General features: G+C 43.4%; 1 protein-coding gene and 1 long non-coding RNA gene across 3 annotated transcripts in view; one reads left to right on the top strand and one right to left on the bottom strand.

The window, feature by feature from the left end:
* Positions 1 to 14,795, top strand: part of USP13 (ubiquitin specific peptidase 13) — a 55,011-nt gene extending 40,216 nt beyond the window's left edge. The window contains exons 11-20 of one of the 2 annotated variants that reach the window (XM_081007909.1): positions 866 to 1,019; positions 2,288 to 2,462; positions 2,867 to 2,955; positions 4,362 to 4,484; positions 5,215 to 5,241; positions 7,797 to 7,940; positions 8,934 to 9,100; positions 10,408 to 10,570; positions 12,346 to 12,430; positions 13,036 to 14,795. In XM_081007909.1, coding sequence (XP_080864035.1) covers positions 866 to 1,019; positions 2,288 to 2,462; positions 2,867 to 2,955; positions 4,362 to 4,484; positions 5,215 to 5,241; positions 7,797 to 7,940; positions 8,934 to 9,100; positions 10,408 to 10,570; positions 12,346 to 12,430; positions 13,036 to 13,129 — 1,221 coding nt within the window. In that variant the 3' untranslated portion in view covers positions 13,130 to 14,795. The remainder of the gene's footprint in view (positions 1 to 865; positions 1,020 to 2,287; positions 2,463 to 2,866; positions 2,956 to 4,361; positions 4,485 to 5,214; positions 5,242 to 7,796; positions 7,941 to 8,933; positions 9,101 to 10,407; positions 10,571 to 12,345; positions 12,431 to 13,035) is intronic. The other variant, XM_081007910.1, reaches the window with a different exon arrangement.
* On the bottom strand, positions 13,808 to 19,560 carry LOC308478529. Its single transcript, XR_013987106.1, has 2 exons — positions 18,427 to 19,560; positions 13,808 to 18,382 (listed from the first exon to the last, which is right to left on the bottom strand). It is a non-coding gene; the product is annotated as an uncharacterized lncRNA (long non-coding RNA).
* Between the last annotated feature and the right edge of the window lie 1,941 nt (positions 19,561 to 21,501).

The raw sequence follows: 21,501 nt of genomic DNA, 5'->3' as shown, positions 1-21,501 counted from the left end.
GCAGTGCACGGAAACGCGTTTACCTTCCCACCAGAACGGTACCTATTTATCTACTTGCACTTTGTGCTTTCGAACTGTTAGGTTGGCAGGAGCAGGGACTGAGCAACGGGAGCTCACCCCGTCTTGGGGATTCGAACCGCCAACCTTCTGATCGGCAAGTCCTAAGCTCTGTGGTTTAACCCACAGTGCCACCCGCGTCCCCTACTCAGAGTAGACCTGTTAAAATTAATGATCAGGATTAACTTGCGATGCTGAACTAGTTGGGCCATTGGCCTTGATCCAGCAGGCTCTTCTTATCATTTCTTCCTTTTGGAGTGTGAGAAATTTAAATTTCTGCCTGTCTTGTACTCTGTGTGATGCTTTTGAGACATAAAACATCCCCTAAAATGTAATCGGTATCAGTCATGACAATTGCAAGTTTTCAATATGGCTGTTGAAATTTCACGCTGAAGAGGTAGTATGTCAGTTTGGACTCTTAATGTCTTAGTGCTTCGAGTGTTAAAACTAAACTACTCTTCTTATGTTACTATGAGAGTATGGGAACAGCTTCAGTGTGGCTCCTTCCTAATATCAGCAACACTTCTGAATACGAGTTGCTTGAAACCACGGGAGGGGCGAGTGCTCTTGTGCTCATGTTCTGCTCCCTAGATTCCCACAGACATCTGGTTGGCCACAGTGAGAACAGGATGCTGGACTAGATAGGCCTTTGCCCTGATTAAGCAGGCTCTCCTTAGCTTCTTGTCAGCATCACCCCAGCTGAGAAACTAGGACAACAAGGAGATGTACTTTGGATCTCCGCATGTGGCCTGGTTATTCTTGCGCTGTCATGATTGTCCAAGAGGTCTGACCTGTTTTCTCCCTTCAGAGGAACCCCATTGGTTCAGAAAACCCGACCGATGTCTTCCGGTTCTTGGTGGAGGAACGTACACAGTGCTGCCAGTCCAGGAAAGTCCGATATACCGAGAGGGTGGACTATCTCATGCAGTTGCCTGTAGCAATGGAAGCTGCAGTGAACAAAGGTTAGGCGGGAATTAGGCTACTTTGCATGTGTTGGTTTTTGCGTCCTTCAGAAGAAACTTCTGGGTTCTGCTCAGTTTATTCATGCATCCATGTTATTTCAGCATCACAATAGCTTGCATGTGTGAATGAGCCCTTACAGATTTAACCACCCTGTTTTCCCCGAAAAAAAGACAGTGTCTTATATCAGTTTTTGCTCCCAAAGATGCGCTAGGTCTTATTTTCAGGGGATGTCTTATTTTTCCATGAAGAAGAATACAGTACACATATTCTGGGGAGGCCTTATGTTTGGGGGAGGCCTTTTTATCAGGGAGGTCTTATTTTCGGGGGATGCCTTATATTATAGTGAGAGGAAAAACTGGAAGTAGGTCTTATTTTTGGGGGATGTCTCACTTTTGGGGAAACAGGGTAGATTTAACTACGCAAACAAAACTTTCCCTTTCTCCTGCCACTACCTCAGATTGTGTGTGTATGTGTGTGTGTGTGTGTGTCTGAGAGAGGGGGGGGAGAGAGAAACCAGTTCATGCACCCAGCCTCTAGTCAAGTGATGTACACACATACATGTGTGATACAATCCTTAGTTTTACTGTAATGCAAAATACCTGAAATGCTGTCCTTTAAAATATCCTGAACCTCTGAGACCAGATGGATTAAGTGGAATACTTCATGACGATCAGTGGAAATTTGCGCTTTGAGGGAACCTCTTCTGTGTTAGCTGAGATGGAATCCCAGAGTGTTAGAGGATTATTTTCAGGCATGGCACTAGCCAGGCCTGTTGGGCAACACTGCTGACCTGTTCAAAGTGGCAGTTGAGTGCACCCAACGTTCCCCTTTGTTCTGTATATTGCATCATGGGGGAATGGTGACACAGGAAATATCCTTGTCTTGTGTCAGACTATTGGTCTATCCAGCTCAGAATTGTCCACACTGACTGACCTCTGGGAAAAGGTCATAACTCATCTCTAGCTTCTTCAGGTAAGGCTGGGAAAGACACCTACCTGGAACCAAGAGGGTTACTGCCAATCTGTGTAGACAAAACTGATCTGTGTGGACTTGGTATGAGGCAGCTTACTATGTCTTCCTAACCAACTTCAACCTTAACTGTAAATCCTAGATATCAAAATAACAAACCATGCTTATGGTTAGTGAGGGAAGAAACTTGAAGGAGGCTGCATGTGAGAATGCAGTATTTATTATCTCAGTGCTTCATATAAGGTTGTCCATTCTCCACACGCAGTGGTCCTCTGTTATTGCTTGTGTTCCTGGTTAGATGAACTGATTGCTTACGAATTGAAGAGGAGAGAAGCTGAAACTGCAAGGAGGCCCCTGCCAGAGCTTGTACGTGCCAAAATCCCTTTTAGTGCCTGTTTGCAGGCCTTTTCAGAACCAGATAACGTAGAGGACTTCTGGAGCAGTGCCCTTCAAGCCAAGTCTGCTGGAGTTAAGTGAGTCTGCAATTTGTCCTATACATGGGTATGCATGTTAGGAGAGAGAAAGATGTCCTTAAGAAGCTTCAATCGCAGCCTCCTGAATGGCTTGGGAATACAAATAAAAATAGGATTAAATTCAGGAATCTTTGTATCTGTGTTTGTGGGGACTGGCTTTTCCTTGCTCCCCATTGCCTCCAAATCCCCGCTCCCAGCTACGTATTGAGTACATAAAAGGATTCCTCCTGGATCAGACCAGACTCCAGATTGCTTTTGAACAAATTAAAAGTCACTGGTCCCAATACGGATCCTTCAGTCTCCTTCCATTCTTCCAGCGTGAATCTGTTTTTGAGTGCAGCACTCTTTTGGTTTTGCATTCCTACGGCTCAGCTTCATTCACATGAAATTGCTTTTGTTTCCAGAACCTCTCGCTTTGCTTCATTTCCCGAGTACCTGGTAGTACAGATAAAGAAGTTCACATTTGGCTTGGATTGGATACCTAAGAAGCTTGGTATGTGCTCTGAATATTCTGTTCTATATTCAGTTATAATAATAATAATAATAATAATAATTTATTATTTATACCCCGCCCATCTGGCTGGGTTTCCCCAGCCACTCTGGGCGGCTTCCAAAAGAATATTAAAATACTATGATACATCAAACATTAAAAGCTTCCCTAAACAGGGCTGCCTTCAGATGTCTTCTAAAAGTCTGGTAGTTGTTGTTCTCTTTGACATCTGGTGGGAGGGCGTTCCACAGGGAGGGCGCCACTACCGAGAAGGCCCTCTGCCTGGTTCCCTGTAACTTGGCTTCTCGCCGTGAGGGAACCGCCAGAAGGCCCTCGGTGCTGGACCTCAGTGTCCGGGTAGAACGATGGAGGTGGAGACGCTCCTTCAGGTATACTGGACCGAGGCCGTTTAGGGCTTTAAAGGTCAGCACCAACACTTTGAATTGTGCTCGGAAACGTACTGGGAGCCAATGTAGGTCTTTCAAGACCGGTGTTATATGGTCTCGGCGGCTGTTCCCAGTCACCAGTCTGGCTGCTGCATTCTGGATTAGTTGTAGTTTCCGGGTCACCTTCAAAGGTAGCCCCACGTAGAGCGCATTGCAGTAGTCCAAGCGGGAGATAACCAGAGCATGCACCACTCTGGCGAGGCAGTCCGCGGGCAGATAGGGTCTCAACCTACGTACTAGATGGAGCTGGTACACAGCTGCCCTGGACACGGATTTAACCTGTGCCTCCATGGACAGCTGTGAGTCCAAAATGACTCCCAGGCTGCGCACCTGGTCCTTCAGGGGCACGGTTACCCCATTCAGGACCAGGGAATCCCCCACACCTGCCCGCCTCCTGTCCCCCAGAAACAGTACTTCTGTCTTGTCAGGATTCAACCTCAATCTGTTTGCCGCCATCCATCCTCCAACCGCCTCCAGACACTCACACAGGACCTTCACCGCCTTCACTGGTTCTGATTTAAAGGAGAGGTAGAGCTGCGTGTCATCTGCATACTGATGAACACCCAGTCCAAACCCCCTGATGATCTCTCCCAGCGGCTTCATATAGATATTAAAAAGCATGGGGGAGAGGACAGAACCCTGAGGCACCCCACAAGTGAGAGCCCAAGGGTCTGAACACTCATCCCCCACCACCCAGTTGTCCTGGGTTCTCCTGTAAGGTTTCAAGGGATTTCCTGAGAGCACAGAAACCATTGTTATGGAGAAACAGTCCCTACTTTTTTTTTGGTTTAGGACTAAAGCACTGGGTTTGGGGAACTGAGTATGGGAGCGTGCTTTAATAATAACTTTATTGTCAATGTACAACCTGTGTACAATGAAATTAACTGAGCCTCCCCCCCCCCCATGTTCCTGTAATGTATTAGCTGTGTGTCTATAGGCTTATTTGCCCTGCTGTGTTTGCAGATGTTTCCATAGACATGCCAGATCTTCTGGACATCAGCCACCTCCGTGCCACAGGCCTCCAACCAGGAGAAGAGGAGCTCCCAGATATCTCTCCGCCCATTATCATTCCTGATGACCCCAAAGGTACTGCCTGCTACCACGAGGATCTCTACTCCCCCACCATTCTCCACCACAACTGTTAGTTGAACTTCTTTTCTGTTCCTTTGTCACTTTTGCTCCCTACCTGTTCACATGGGACTTCTTCTGGGACGACAAGCTCCAACATCTCCATGGCACATCCTTTGCACCGCAGCCATTGGGCGCTGGGCTTATGGGTGTGAGAGAAGTAGCCAGTTATAGAATTGAGGCCTGTTTCCTGGTTTAGTAAGTGGGATTCCATTCCTTGACAAAATTTTGCGCGGTGTGCAGGCAGGAATTGAGACTGAGCTCCGAAGACCCAATCTGGAAGTAATATGAGGAGCAATCAATGGAGAATGGGGAGCTCATGATCAAGGAAGCCTACTCAAGCATAGGCATTGGGGTAGTTCTGGTGGGCCACAAAGTACATAGAAGATTGAGGACCTGATTTAGAGGAGATGCATAGATGTGGGCAGCCTGCTGGTGTGTGCACACATCTATGCAAAGAAGCAGGGGAAGGTAGGCTGAGCATAATTGGTTAGGCCAATGGCACAGATCCCCATGATCAGATCTGAAGCCCTAGTCCTATGGAAACAAGCACATCTAATGTCCGAACAAGGCCTTGACTCTATAGCAGTGATGGGATCTAGTGTTTGCACCCAGCGCAGAACTGGCCAGCTTCCTCTCTCTCGCCATCCCAATGCACACTCCCTCACTTTGCCTTCTTCACTTTCAGATGGCATGACGAACCATTTCATGGAGCGTATGTATTTCATTTCATTATGTTGGCTTTTATTTTATTTTTAAGGCTGTTTTAGTGAACTTATTTGCACAGGGTGTGCTCTGTCTGTAGAGAGATGCATGGAAGCTCTTCTCTTTGGGTTTTTAATTGTGCCATTGTTTTGAATGTCTTCCAACCTATTCTTAATGTTTGCTTGATTATTTGGTGGAAGACGTGAAAAGTACCAGGGAGACATCAGGGACTGCTCTCCTGCGTTGGAATCATCTTCATCTTTACTCCTTCACAATTGGTTTAAGGCTTGGGAATACTAATTTTCTTTGGCATAATTCTTTGCTCCAACATTGGACGGAGCATCAGATTTATGTATTGCCATTGGAATAGCCTTGTTGGCTCGAACCCATGAAACAGTCTTTTGCTTCCAACAGTAGCCAGCCAAATACTTTTGGAAAGCCTACAAAATAGGGCATGATGACAACAGCTCTCCCTCGTTTGTTTTGGCTTCCTAGTATTCAGAGGGTACTGGAGATTCCATTTGGCCATTGAGAGACATATTTTCTTTTTCTGCAGACGAACATCTTCTGACCCCAGGGCCCAGTTTGTCAGATGGGAATAAAGAGGAGCAGATTTAGCTTTTTAACAAATCCCCATTGAATTGAATCAAATCACCTTGGAATGTGCCTGAATATGGTGGTGGGAGAATTGCATAATTGATTGTTTTAATTTTTGTTGTTGATTTTTGGTATTTTATATAGCCTGCCCAATAACATTATTCAAGCAGTGATTCAAAACATAAATATTGCAGGGTTTTTAAAAAAGTCCTGAGAATTTTTTTAAAAAAACTTTACATTGTGTGAAAATAACCACAAGGAACATGCCTGGTGAGCCTCTCTGGGGAAGAGCACACAACAACCGGGATGCCCAATGCCAAAATAACCCAGCAAGTAGAAATATAAAACATTAAACCTAACACCAAAGGGTTGCGAAAAGCATTGTGGGACTGAGGAAGTGGCCAGGGTCAATGGGGGAGAGGCCCACAAGTGAGATGGGAAGGTTCTCTGGACTAGAGGTCCCCCACTCTGCATTAAATTGAAGACTTCCAGCCTTAGCTGTCTAGTAGACAGAGCACTGCTGTTGCACCTGGAATATTGGGGCTGTTTGCATGACAGTTAATGGCTCACCTGAAGCTAATATTATGGTCTTCATTCTGTATTCCCTATGCCAATTTGCTCAAGTGGCTGGCTTTTAGTGCTAAGGGCCAGAGTGTCCTAAGAAATGTCTGCTTCCAGCTGTGCAATAGATTATGGTTCCAAGACTATTGAAAGTTGCCCTCACTTTGCATTCTGCCTTACACACATACACCCCACAATGGAATTGCAGATTCCTGTGGATGATGAACTATAACATTGGCAATCCTGTCTGAGCTTAAATTGACTGAAGCTAATGCCTTCAGCTCACCCTTTTGCCAAACCTTAGTTGCAAATCTGTTGCTGAGGCTGTATGTGAGTAAACCTTAAAATTTGGAGTAGCTGTGGTACAGAATAACTGGGAAGCTAGCGTTGCTAACCCTCTGAAATGTTCCTTTGTCTCAGCATAGGGAATAGCAAATGCCTCAACTGTGGTGTAGTGGTTAAGAGCGGTAGTCTCATAATCTGGGGAACCGAGTTCGTGTCTCTGCTCCTCCACATGCAGCTGCTGGGTGACCTTGGGCCAGTCACACTTCTTTGAAGTCTCTCAGCCCCACTCACCTCACAGAGTGTTTGTTGTGGGGGAGGAAGGGAAAGGAGAATGTTAGCCGCTTTGAGACTCCTGAAGGGGAGTGAAAGGCGGGATATCAAATCCAAACTCCTCTTCTTCTTCATCTTCTTCTTTGTAGGCTCTCATAACCATTTATGTGCTTGCATCTCAGTAGTGCGTGTCCCTATTACTCTGAGTGATTTATGCTTTTTTATTCTTTAGAGCGAAACTGAGCCTATGTAAATGCAAGATCATTGTAAAAGTTGCACAGATGTTCAGTTGTCTGCTGGTCTTAGCAAGAATAAAATTGAATGTGACATTCCATGCACACTAATGCTAGGGTTGTGTGTTCTGGACAATATATTTTTTTTAAAGCCTGAACGTTACAATTTGAATAAATTAACAGGAGAGCAGATCTGCTAAGCATGCAAAGTGTGTGAGAATTAAAAGGCATTTTCAGCATTTGGAAACCTCAAAAACAGGACAGGGCTCAGAAATGGAAAAAAAGATGAGTGATTAATATTAGAGGTGAGAGTAAGGATGGTGGCACCCATGGGAAGGGATATAGAGCTGTAAAGTTAACCGTCTTTCTCTTTGTACTGGATAGTTGGAGTTTCCAACAGAAGCTGCCTCAACCTTTTTATTATAATTATGAGGGCCAGAAAGATTTAGAAATGGGCAGCAAATTGCAGGTTCTCAATTCTATGAAAACTGCACATTTTGTGCCACAGTTGAAACACAAAGCCCTGTCCATTGATGGGGTAGGATGGTGTTTTGCTTTGCTCTTGTTTTGTTTGACAGCTTCTCACATTGGGAATGTCCTCTCTCTCTCTCTCTCTCAGCTCCAGATATTGATGAATCCTCAGTGATGCAGCTAGCTGAGATGGGTTTTCCACTGGAAGCATGCCGTAAGGCTGTCTACTATACAGGCAACATGGGTGCTGAGGTGGCTTTCAACTGGATCATTGCCCACATGGAAGAACCAGGTCTGTAATCTGATTGGGTGCGCATATGTCTGCAATAGACATCGCCATGCCCGCTAGGACAGTTCTGTGCTCTCTATGCTTCCTTTTAATTGGCTAGCACTGCAATTCTTATTGCATGATATACATGATTCAGTACAACAAAAACAAAATGTGTACACTTGTAAATTCTCTAATATATTTGAAATCAAATGAACACATGTCTGTCAAACTTTGAAAGTCTGTAGAAGTATAATAAGTCTATAGTTGAAACAAAGTAATAGATACTATCCTGTGGGCTAAGCGGTAAAACTTTTTTAGGCGTTCATGGTGCCGAAGTAGTAAGTGAATAACAACGGAGGACAGTGATCCCGGATAATCTGACTGTTTCGCTGGAATCTTCTTCAGCACAACTGCGAAAGAATTCAAATATGAAACAATGACCTGTGTACATGAAAACTATATAAACTTCACACAGAATTGCAGTGTTATTTAGTATACTGGTCTTCGTGTCTGTATTCACTTGTATATATAAACTTGTATATATAAACTTCACACAGAATTGCAGTGCTATCTAGTATACTGGTCTTCGTGTTTGTATTCACTGATATTGTTTGTTGTGTTAAGTGTGCAACACAGGGGTTTGTTGTTTTGTATTCCTTTAAATTGGAAGCAATCCACAGACAGCTTCACCAGCTTCCTTCACTGTTCCATCCTAGATTAGCCTATCATTGCAGAATCATGGGTGTGGGATGGACTTTGCGGGTATCTAGTCATTTGCTTCCTGCCTTGCAAATACATCTGTATGAACATAAGTGGAGACCTGCTTGATCAGACCCAAACATCCACCTAGTTCAAAGTTTCTGCTTCCTCCCCATGGAGCCCACAAGCAAGGCATAAAAGGAACAACCCTCTCTTGTTGTTGCTGTCTGGTGACTGGAACTCAGCTTCTCCTGGTTTAGGAATAGGCACTCAATTTGTTTGCATAGATTTAAATATTTGCCGCTTATGTTCCAGATTTTGCAGAGCCCTTAGCCATCCCTGGTTACGGAGGAGCCACTTTTCCTGGGGCAGGTGGAGCAGCAGTTGTTGGGCTGGATAACCAGCCCCCAGAAGAAATGGTTGCCATCATTACCTCTATGGGCTTTCAGCGGAATATAGCTTTCCATGCGCTACGGGCAACAGTGAGTCGTCCGGCAAATTATTTGGGGTCTATTTTTAGCACAGATGCAGACGTCCTACACTTCCTCATCAAATATTACTTTCAAAAGCTGGTATGGTAAATTAATGTCATTATCCAAAGCAGAATAAGCCCTTTTGCTGCCATTAGCAGTGGCAGCAGGACATTTGACAAAGGAAGACCTTGCGCTCCTTTTCCTTTGGGGAATTAAGTTTAGGCGGCATCGTGTTCATAGGTACTGGTCAGGGGAAAATCTTGGCTGCAAAATCTTCTTTGCCAATAGCTTATTGAGGGTTGGGAAGCAGCTTTAGGAGGACTGGCTTGAGACTTTTAAAGAGAAGGCAACTCTTTGACCAATACTCAGAACTTCTCTGTTTGAGGTGCCTATTTATTGTTTCTATAGCACAGCCTTCCTCAACCTGGTACCCTGTCATTCTTTGTTGCAACGGATGCTTTCAGAGATGCTCATCTTGTGGCGACTCCTCACTGAGGAGCCCCAGTCTCCGGGTTCCCTGGAACTCATGCTAAAAGTTAGTACACTAGCCAGCAGGTTGATGCAAAAGGCATTCTCACCTGGTGAGGATGGGAAAGAGCTGGAGTGGAAAATTCAGAAATGTGCAGTTTCAGTAACAGTGAACTGAATAAGAGGCTTATAGAATCGTAAGGACAAAGTTATTTGGGCCTGAGATTGATGGGCGTGAGCTGACATAATTAGATAAATGACATGGATAAAGTAGACTGTAGCTTGCAAAAGCTGATGCTGAATTAAGTTAGCTTGCATTTTTTATTACTGCTGCAGCAGCAGCCTGAAGGCTCCATTCATTTGTTGCCCTTCCTGGCATCATAATATTTGTAACACTTGCTCTTCCCGTTAGTTAAGATAGAGGATTACTTGTCCAGCTAGGGGAGGGTATCCTTAGTTTGGTACCAGACCAACACAATCTGTCCAGACTATGTGGGTGGAAGTTAAATATGACATAGGAGCAAATACAGGATTATGGCAACCACATTGGACAGCCTAATACAGCTGCTCTGCTGAACTGAAGGAGACTCTGTTGAGGCTGTCACTGTCCATGGTGCTTAAATCAACTCAGTGAGCTTCAGACATGTTAAGAAGAAGAAGCCTCTCTGCTGCAGTGGGAATATTTCCATTTGCAGCAGGTTTTGTCCCTCCACCTTTTGTTTGTGTTTCCCATACAAAGGGAACAATGCAGGAACAGATTTTTTATTTTTGGGAAAAGGCACCCAAGCCACAATGGTTGTACTGATGCTGATAGCTGTTGGCTATTTTATCTTCCTATTGGTTGGCAGAATAATAACCTGGAGCATGCATTAGACTGGATCTTCAGTCACCCAGAGCCAGAGGAGGAGAACGAAACGACTTCTGAAACCATGGACCTAGAGAACCATGTGAATGCCAACATCCTTGCAGAATCTGATCCAGAAGGACCCAGGATCAAAGACGGCTCTGGGCGTAAGTTTCCCATAGACACTTTGCTTTGGTTGTTCATATCTTGTTCCCTTTCCCCAAATGTATTTGCTACAATTATGAATCGCTTCTCCACTATCAACGGAAATGGTGATATACAACCATGTACAAAATGCACAATTATCAGTCAGTCTTAAAATGACAAATACCAAAATCAATTCACTGAAAGTGCCAACACGAACTAAATGGCTAAAGATCAACAGTAGCAGTATTAAAACCCCAAACCCTCTCAAGATACCCTGAAATGCCTGTCAGAACAGCTAAGTTTTGTCCAACCTTGTAAAGGTCAGCAAGGAAGGATAGGTTCATTTGTCTATTTTATTCGACAAATGGGGTTATTTTGTGCTGCCTGAGTAAGACCAAAAAAATGCAGACAAGTCATATTTAGTCTTTTTTAAGAATTCTAATTATGGCAAACTAAAAACCCTAAATCAGCAAGTTGGCTTTTGATTTCTACAGACCTCTTCCTGATGCAAAAAGGGAACGGGAAGAAACATTTTCATAAGCACACCTGCAAAAGTACAGTATTCGTTGTATCGATGCACTCATTAAGGAGCCAGGATTCACTGCAGGCCCCCTGTTGAATGTATGTTTGATGGCAAACCTGGGCTTGTTACTGTGTAATGTGCGAAACAACTCTTTGGTGTGCAGCAGTCCTTAGGTTTAGCCCCTGGCAACTCTCATTAAAATGACTCTGGTGGCAAGGCCGCCTTTGTTTTAAGATCCCATAGCCCTAGTTAGACTAGATAGTGCAAGCTGTGTGGACTATTGATTTGAAGCAGCTTTTGATACAGATGCCCAGAGGGGGCAGACATTTCTCTGTGCTGCTTGGACACATTTAGACTCACGTTTTCTCCTCGTTTTTATATCTGCCTGTAACAAAAGATAATCTGCTTCGTTTTTTACCTTGATGGTCGCAGTGATCCTTGCAGGGGGGGAAATCTAAAACCAGCCACAGGATGGAGCTGTTGGACAGCAGCTGAAGAGTACTGAGCAGAAAGAAGTAGACCACAGTCACCTTAGAAAGCCTGGAAGTAGCAAATAGTGCTTGGCTCTGTTTCTCACGAGGTTTTTGCGGGGCCATGTGAATAATCGGAATATGAAAGTGTATTTTGGGGCATCGTTATAATCATTTGGTTGGAGCGCAGTGGTGATAACGCCAATGTTGCAGGTTCTATCAGTTTAAAATATATTCAAAAAAACAAGCAATAAAATATAATATCAAACATTTGAACAATTTCTCATTAATTCAAAATACCATTAATCCCAGCAGACATCTATAATCCAGGGAAGGTTAAGTGTGGCTGAGATTGTGATATGGCTCCTCTTTGCGCACGACAAAGTATCAAAACACATGGTAGATAATCTCATATAACAGTTGCTACGCCAGCCCCATTACATTTCAGTTTGTTTCTCTGCACAAGCATGGGGTGTAGAGGGGACAGAGAGACCATGCCCGGTTTTCACTTCCGGGTGTGTGTTTACATTAAGCGAAGAACATGAGAGACTATCTACATGCATATTCCGTGCTATTTTCCAGATGTCTGTTTCATTTAAAAATGGATTTCTTGGGTGGGGGGGGGCGAAACAGACAAGCATAGTATGTCCCCCTGAATTCCCTGAGGGAGGGGAAGGTTCAAAATATGAGTGAACGAATGGATAACTAACATGATGCTTGGAAGATGCGACTGCTGGACTTGGCTTACTAAGGACATCTCTTCACATCCCTGCTTCTCATATTTGGTATTTTCCTTGCACAGGATATGAACTTTTTGGGTTCATCAGTCACATGGGAACATCTACAATGAGTGGCCATTATGTTTGTCATCTCAAAAAGGAGGGAAGGTGAGTAGGTGGAACTGTTAGATAATAGAAAATTAGTAAAACTACCAGGATTGAACAAAGCTCAAAGTGAGCTTGGCACTTTGGTCTTAACCACTTTGTCGTGGAAGCAAATTCCACTGAAAGGACTAGGGCAGGCTTCCAAGTTTGCATTGCTGGATCTACCTGATCTCTTTCTCCTCCTTTCCACCTGCCTCAATCCAATCATGCTCTTGTCTCCTACGCTCTACTATTCCCCCTCACATTCTGTCCTTTCTGGCAAGATTCACCTGCATTGATGTTGGGCCCATGCTTATTGGCTTTAATCCTGTCTATGAAATACAGCATGTGCCAGCAGATCCCTGGATGCAGCCTGCAACCTCCAGTTTACAGCAGAAAAAGAATCCTAAGATTTTCAGCAAATGATATTAAAAAGACCAAGAGGTATCCAGATTGGGCAGTAAATTCCTTTGCTGTTTGAGAACTCTCAAGGCTAACAATCCAGACAAAAGGATGCTGGATAAGGGTAGGATTCTGACCTACGTGGAGCCCCCCAGGATTGGGCATTAAGCCTGATTTCTCAATACACTCATTGCCTTTTTCTTTTTTCTCCCATCTCTTTGTTTCAGGTGGGTGATCTACAATGACCTCAAAGTCTGTGCCTCTGAGCGACCACCCAGGGAGTTGGGGTATATTTACTTTTACCGCAGAATACCGAGTTAGGCCTTAGTAAACGCCCCTTGGCCTTAAGAAGCCATAAGCCTTTTTATTCTGCCAAAAAGTCGTTTCAAACAAGCAAAGCCTTTGGACTGCCAAAAGGAGCAAAAAGGAAAAGATTTGGGTACTATTTATAGCTTAAAATCAGGATCAGTCATTTGATGCCTTCTTAACACTGTAGTGGAGGAATTTCTGTTGGGTCACAGCGTGTTCTAGGATTTTGAAAAAAAAATGTATACACTTTGTGGCGACCTTAAGGCTGTTCTGATCACTAGCCGAGATTGCAACTGGAGAACACGAGACTGCTCTCAAACTCTGAAACACCCACCTTCTTACCTCGCAAGTCAGTTTCGACCCTCAACTGTTACGGAATCAGTGATGGTAGCCAAGCCACTGCCTTTGACTGGGGAGTTTACCACCACCCTGAAGGGAATGTTTGGTGGAAGATCTGTTTGCCAGCCTGAAAATGTGGCTTAGTTGTGATCTCTGCTGTATCTCCATGGTTAGATTTCCTTTTTCCCTTTTCCTTTTTTGAATAGCACTGTGTTATCCCAGGATGGAACGGCCCGGAATATGTTGCAGATGTCAGCCTGTGAAATCAAGCTTAATAACTGCAGCCAAGGGAGCTTGCAGTTTGGCCAAACAAACAAAAAAAATCTGGGTGTTCATTTTTTTGTTTTAAAAAAACGGTGCTTTGGGTGGCTTCAAAACATACCTTCCATTTCTATGCCTTGACCTAGCAATTGCTGATGGTTTGAGAACTCGCTTTATAAGAAAGTGCTCATTTCACCCATTTCAGTGGATCGGTATGCACATTTGTGTCTGTGCGTGTGTCTGCTTCTCCCATTGTGAGATAAATGCTCACACATGCAAAAGCTGTGTGTAGTCCTCAGGGTTCATGTAGGGCTGTGGATCAGCAAACTGCAGCTTGGCTGTTCTTCCTCCTCGGTTATTCATGCTTTTGCATATACTGTAAAGGGAATCCACTCCATGGGTCCCCATGACAAGTATTCCCATCCTGCTTCGTAAGGTTTACAAGGGCTCACCTTGTGACTAGCTCTTGCCCCACCTTCTTCCCCTGCCCCGGCAACCAAAGGAAGTAGAGTTGCTAGGACGACAGGATGGGGGAGAGTCACATGGTGAGGACATGCAAATGTTTGTGGATCGGTTGGGAATCCTTTACCACAGAAGAAGACCCCATCAGGGTTGTAAAATGTACTGGACCCGAAGTCAGTCTGCTTTGATTTTCCTTCCATCTTTATGCCGCTCTAGTATTTCCCACAAAATATTTTAAAGATAGGGACCCTTTATGGAGAAGCTAAAATATATAACCTTCCCTGGCAATGATGCTCCCTAGAGGAACTGTGTCTAGCAAATATGCAGACAGCCCTGTTCTTCTGGCATAGCTTGTTTAATTATTTAAAATTTCTTCCCATGAAATAGCCTGCTGATGGATTGATTTTTTTTTTCCAGTTTAAAACCATCATATTGACTTGTCAGCAGTTTGCAAAGGAGCCAAGTATCCCTTTCTAAAAAACCTCCCCACTGCCTCCAATGTCTTCTTTTCAGTTTCACACTATTTTCACTGTACTATTTTATGGCTTTGCAAGTGTAAAAGGAGTGTGTGTGTATTTTTGTTTGTTTGTTTGTTTCAATTCATTGTGTGAACTCATGGGCCTGGTAAGTTCTTTTTTATTACTTTTTTGCCTTTGTTGAACTACTGGATTGTTAGGGAATTTGCAATGGCAAATAAAGTGGTGCCTGCTGATTTGGGTCAAGCAAATGCAGCTGTTACCATAGAAAACAGCAGACAAACCTGTATCAAGTATAAATCTTCAGTAAATGACATACTACTTGCGCAGAAGTTCAGGAGACATTACAGTGTGTGTGTGTGTGTTGTGTGCGCGTGTGTGTATACATGCACATACACAGAGTTTCTTTATGGAAAGGTCGGTGTTGTGGCTATTTATGCTTGGAGCCAGCATCATTTTAGGCACTAGTGATGCAGCTTAAGACCTTGTATCTCAGGTTAGATTCTACAAATCAGCAGCCACAAAAGGCAGAAAGAGGCTTTCGAGCCCAACAAAACTGCGAGTGGTGAATCCAAAGCCTATATCTTGGGGCCTATTCTACCATCACCACTTTGCTTCATTTACAGCACTGCTACAGGCATGTTAGAATGCTGATCTGTCTCGCAGCCTAGTCCCAGGCTACCTTCAATTACAGCTTCTCAAGTCACTATGAATGTACCACAAAATTTGCCGGCTGATCTGCTGCTATTTGCTGTTACCTTAGAATGTGTCACTGGGGGAATATTTGTCTAATTCTGATGATTTCTGCAGAGTCTGGATTTGTCACGTTGTGCTTATTTAAACAAGGTCTCCTGTGCCTGTGAAAATTCAGCAAAGGTCTTTCCTCCACCTTGTGGACGTATAAGGGCTAGTTCAAAGCAGGCGAGATCTGCTATGCCAGCATCCTGTATCTAAGTGTAAATAATGGGAACTCTCAGTGCGTTCCTTCTTGAATCTGGGAGCCAATTTCCCAGAAGCAAACTTGTTAAGCTATCTGCCTGTATAGAGACTCTGATCTAAAATAGCTCTCTCTCTCTCTCTGTGAATATTTATATACGAGAGTGAGAGATGAATGCATGCAAAGCACAGTTTCCAAACCCAAAGAACAACAGCCGAGAACATGGGTAGGCAAACTAAGGCCCAGGGGCCAGATGCGGCCCAATCGCCTTCTCAATGCGGCCCGCAGACGGTCCGGGAATCAGCGTGTTTTTACATGAGTGGAATGTGTCCTTTTATTTAAAATGCATCTCTGGGTTATTTGTGGGGCATAGGAATTCATTCATTTTCCCACCTTCAAAATATAGTCCGGCCCCCCACAAGGTCTGAGGGACAGTGGACCGGCCCCCTGCTGAAAAAGTTTGCTGACCCCTGGCCCAGAAGCTCGGGCATTGGTGCTTAAGGTATTATCTGGCTCTTTACTATCAGACATTTGCTCCCTGCTTCTCCTTCTGGAATGTTCTTTAGCACAAAGCTCCACACATATTTGTGTGCATGTGCACGAGACAATTTAAAACAGCAGGGTAGAAAAACTTGACAGAACAGCATTCAATGGTAGTTGAGATATGGGGGTGGGGTTTGAGAGGGGAGCTGCGTTTTCCTCCAAGTCCTCAACTTCTCCCTCACACAGGCTATGTTTGGGGTCAGTAAATAGGCTTGTATATCTTGGTGGAATTTGAATCTTGGATGCAGATAAATCTGGATGCAACCTACCAGGTCTTCCTCATGAGCCCTATTGAAATGAAATGGGATCAAAAGCACAGATTATTATTATTAAATTTGTGTACCACCCTTCATTCGAAGATCACAGGGCGGTTCACAGCTTAAATTCATTTAACAGAGCTTGCAGAGAGAGGATTTCGGTGGATGGTTCCTTCATTTTACATCTGGGGCTGTGCACATAAAGGTTGTGGGCCAACCCAATTTAGCTTATTGCTGTGTAATTACTAAAGTGGGGAGTGCTGACAATGAAATAGGTACATGCATGACTCTGGAGGATGAAGGCAAGACTTTGGTTGTAAAAGCACCTCCTTCTCAGTCCATTGGCATTTGAGCTAGGATGAAAGGGCAGTTCGTTCAGCATGGCAAGTACATGGTTATTAGTGATGGACAGCTGAGGGCACTTGCCTTAAATCTGGGATTAAAGCCTAAAGACTCCCAGCTAAATATAAACAATGGGGCTTTTTTTCACCCTCTGGGAAATTTAGAGAATTTGGCTATACTCATGCTATACTCTTTTGTACCACTTTAACGTTCATGACCCCCCACCCAAAGAAAGCTGGAAGCTGTTGTGTGTTGTCAACTGTGTCTCTGCGAAGGGACTCAAAACAACTCTCAGCACCCTTAACAAACTACAGGAGAAGTCATGAAGAAGCTGTGACTGTTGTTGTTGTTTAGTCGTTTAGTCGTGTCTGACTCTTTGTGACCCCCTGGACCAGAGCACGCCAGGCACTTCTGTCTTCCACTGCCTCCCGCAGTTTGGTCAAACTCATGCTGGTAGCTTCGCGAACACTATCCAACCATCTCGCCCTCTGTCGTCCCCTTCTCCTTGTGCCCTCCATCTTTCACAACATCAGGGTCTTTTCCAGGGAGTCTTCTCTTCTCATGAGGTGGCCAAAGTATTGGAGCCTCAGCTTCAGGATCTGTCCTTCCAGTGAGCACTCAGGGCTGATTTCCTTAAGAATGGATAGGTTTGATCTTCTTGCAGTCCATGGGACTCTCAAGAGTCTCCTCCAGCACCATAATTCAAAAGCATCAATTCTTCGGCGATCAGCCTTCTTTATAGTCTAGCTTTCACTTCCATACATCACTACTGGGAAAACCATAGCTTGCTGTGACTGTTAAAGTGGTATAAATGGGGGGCATTAAATATATGGTTTGGATGTCACCTTAGTTGTCTTCTCTGCTAAATGGGGTCCCTAGCAGCTCTTCCTCCTGTGTGCAGTTGGCAAGCACAGCATTTTTTTCACTACTCCATCGCATCATTGATTTTATCCCCTCCCTAAAAAGGTGCAATCCGCTGGGATGTTTCCCTGCAAGAGCGGCATTGAAATGAATGTGAGCAGTACAAGAAGACCCTTTGTGTATGAAAAAGCCCCATTGGATCCTGTACGGAGCCATACAATAGGAATAAGGACCTCTTTGCTTCCACTTTCTATTAAGTTTGATAAAAAGACTGCTTCGCATTTCAAATTCTTCTGCAAAGTTAGTTGTTGTCTTTTAAGAGAAAGAGGATGATAATTTACTTGGATTAGAATTCGGTTGACTTTTGTTGTAGATTTGTAAACCGAGGAAGAAACCCCAAAGTATTATTTTCCATTTGTTTTCACCATGGTCAACCTGATGGCTGATGTCCACATTTTGAACACCAATTTGGCAACACTCAAGTGACAAAGAATCAAAACTTAATCTTTATTGGACATGGAAGCTGGTCTCTTCCCTCCAATTTGTTCCTTGTCAATGTTAATCATATGCAATCTAGGAGAGTTGCTCTTCCTTGCCAACAAACAGTATGGTGCTAATAAATGAGACCTGTGTACCAAATGTTACACTGGAATAAGCCATTGTTAATGGGGTTAAATGTCTCCTTGATTAGCATCATCCTGTTTGTTGGCAAATAAGAGGCAGTTTGTTGAAATGATCCAGCAAGTGCACACATGTATGAAAATTACATCTCCATGAGTTATCTTTTCTGGAGGGCAATCCTGCGAGTGGAACCTTTCATTCCTGTTGCACATCAGGGACTCTCCTTTAAAAAATATTCCATGGATAACTTGCTTCATGGTAACTTTTCCGCATTTAATGCACTGACAAGATTAGTGTTCATGCCCCGAGTGCCTGATGTCAGCTGCGTTAAAATCCCATGCTGGTAAACGCTGCTCAGATTGTGTCCATCTCACAAATTACAGTGCTGGCTTAGCGTGACGTGTGAACCACTACTTGTATTTTTTTCTCTTTCCAGTCATGGGAGGAAACCAAGGTTTGTTCTTGCCACCCTGTTGAGGTTTATATGGAGGAAATCAAGCCATCAACACTGGGCTGGTTTGCAAATAATGCTAAGCCAACACTGGTCTGTTTGCAAAGGGAGACGCAGTGCAGGCAGTATTTGAGCAGCGTGTAACAGCATGCTGTTGGTTCACAGTAAACCATGGTTTGTAACTATGGCTTACTATTATGTGTATGGGGCCCAAGTGACCCCATGGAAAAAGTTGCATCTGGTGCAGGATGAGTTCTATTGCAGGTACCACTTCATGGCAGCAGCACCTGTGAGTGTGGTGTTTGGCCCATAAGTGCCGCGGCACATTCTTCAATCATTGCAGTGGTAACTATGGATGTGGCGTATTTAAAAGTATCTGAATCTGCCATTGTGTTGCAGATCGGTAAGGCAAACTGTATCTTAAACTGTATCTCCAGTTTATATCCTTTGTTTTCCATCCTTGTGGCAGTTTTGCTAGGTCCCACCCTCCTGATTTCTGAGGCATTGAACGACTATGCAAATTTATGGTGGAACTGGCTGTGCCTTTTAATTTTAATCTCTTACACACTCCTTCCCTTTTCTGCTTCTCACATTGGATCAGATTACTGTACGAGACCTGCCCCACCATTTGAGGTTAACTATTGTATCCTGGAAATGTTTGCAATTTGGATGAGTTTTGCACTGTTCCGAATTGTCGGCGTGAAACGCTAATCATCGTTTGAAGAGAATCTGTCTGCCACGAGAAGGGATGTGAATGAGATGGTTGCAACTGTTTTAAATTAAAAAAAAAAAAAAAATTTTGCATGTGTTGGTTTATGTTGTCTCTTCCACACAGAAACACACTTTTTTTGTGCTCACTATTTCCAGATGATTTGACAGGGTTGCTTGCGTCTTCCATCAAATCCTGGATGCATTTGGGGAATGGATGAACAAAAGCGCAACTCAACTCTGGTTCTTAACCATTAGCACAACAAAACAACTTTATGTTTGGAGGAGGAAATAGCTTTCACCCTGGCAGAAATAAATCCTTCTAAATCTCCAGGCAACAAATAACTTGAAGCCACAGACAAAGTTTATTTTAGAACATATTTAAAAATTGCACGATTTTATAAATACAGGAAAATAAATACAATTTAATAAGTGGAAAAAGAATCAAAGGAAGGCATGCTTCCATTACCGTACAAAAATACATTTACTGTGGTGCTCTGCAAATTTTTTGTCTTATCAGCCTTATAAATAAAACACACTAAATATCCATACAGTTCCAAGTTAAAAGCATAGGTTACATTAAAGAGCAGAGCACGGAAACGTCACTTTGAAGCTTCATTAAACTATAGAACTGTTGTTTCTTTAACTATTATATGCGGCTAATAATGCACTAAGTATTTAGAGGCAGAAATGTTTTGTTTTTTTCTTATTTGCAGGCTAACCTTAAGCCACATAATCAGATTATGTTTCCTCAGACTGGATTTCTCTTGGAAGTGAATGTAAACATTCAACCATTTATTTGGTTTCCAGTGGCATCTTTCATATTTTAAGGCTCCGCATCCTGCAAAGACGTGCTCGTGTTTGCCTTTATCTCCAGGAATTTTGAACCTAATAGAGTTTGCGAAAGTCAGTTTTATATTCTGACCATACTTCAAACTTATTAAAATTTGGAACACAGATGTTTTCAGCAAAAGCTCTTGACCTGCCATCATTGTATGGAGAATCCACAAGTCCCAGGTCCTTTCTCTGTAGTCTGTTTTCATGCTCCCACTTCTAAAGTATTTATAAACCTCCACAAATCTGGGGTTTCTTCAAGCCTTTTGCTACCACCTCCTTCATGATACCATTTTGGTCACATAAGGATCCAGACTTAGAAAATGGGTTTGCTTTTAGGATATTGGTTTGCATGAGAAATAAGATCCTTTGGTAAATGACCCCTCAAAAAAACAAACAAATAAAATTTTTTTTGGGTAAATCTTTGCAGGATTGATGCCTCCACAAAATAAATCACCCACCAAGATGCAAATGAGCTGCAGACTCATAAGCTAATATTGACTGTACTTGAGCTTTAAAATTAAAAAAAGAGACCCAGACTTGTTTCAGGATACTGAAAATTCAAAACTATTGTGTAGCAGAGGCAGCACAAGATTCTGTTCAAAACTATATATGCTCTTAGTTGCATCTATTTAACCTTACACCTGATATATAAAAAATATATATTTATAAACATTTCCCCTAAATTTACAGTTGATAAATAGTACAGATATTTTTTTAAAAGCTGCGAACGTAAAATGCAATCTTCAGCCCACTCATGATGCACAGAGAGGAAATTATGGAAAGGGAGGAAGAGGAAGCATAGGAAGGCCAAGGTCTTCCAAAAACAACCGAGCCATGGATTTGTGTCAGCAGAGCTAGGAGCTGGCCTTTAGTACGTGTTTTTCTCCTATGGCAGAGAAAGGCTGGAAGGAGAGTATGAATAGGAAGAGCACCGTGACCTCAATTCTCACCTCTGCAGCGTGCGCACACAAAGAAATTCTACGTTTCAATGTCTTTGGCAGTCATTCACCCACCTCTATGACATACATACATATACAGTGGTGCCCCGCAAGACGAATGCCTTGCAAGACGGAAAACCCGCTAGACGAAAGGGTTTTCCGTTTTTCAATGTGCTTCGCAGGACGAATTTCCCTATGGGCTTGCTTCGCAAGACGAAAATGTCTTGTGAGTCTTGAGATTTTTTTTCGCTCCCCCCCCGTTTTTCTAAGCCGCTAAGCCTTTAATAGCCTTTTAGCAGCTAAGCCGCTAAGCCTTTAATAGCCGCTAAACTGCTAATAGCGCTAATCCGC

The sequence above is a fragment of the Podarcis pityusensis genome (genome assembly GCF_964106645.2).
Source record: "Podarcis pityusensis genome assembly, chromosome: 5".
NCBI classification, from domain to species: Eukaryota; Metazoa; Chordata; class Lepidosauria; order Squamata; family Lacertidae; genus Podarcis; species Podarcis pityusensis.
Note: the sequence above shows the minus strand (reverse complement) of the source record. Positions and strands in the feature narration are given on the sequence as shown.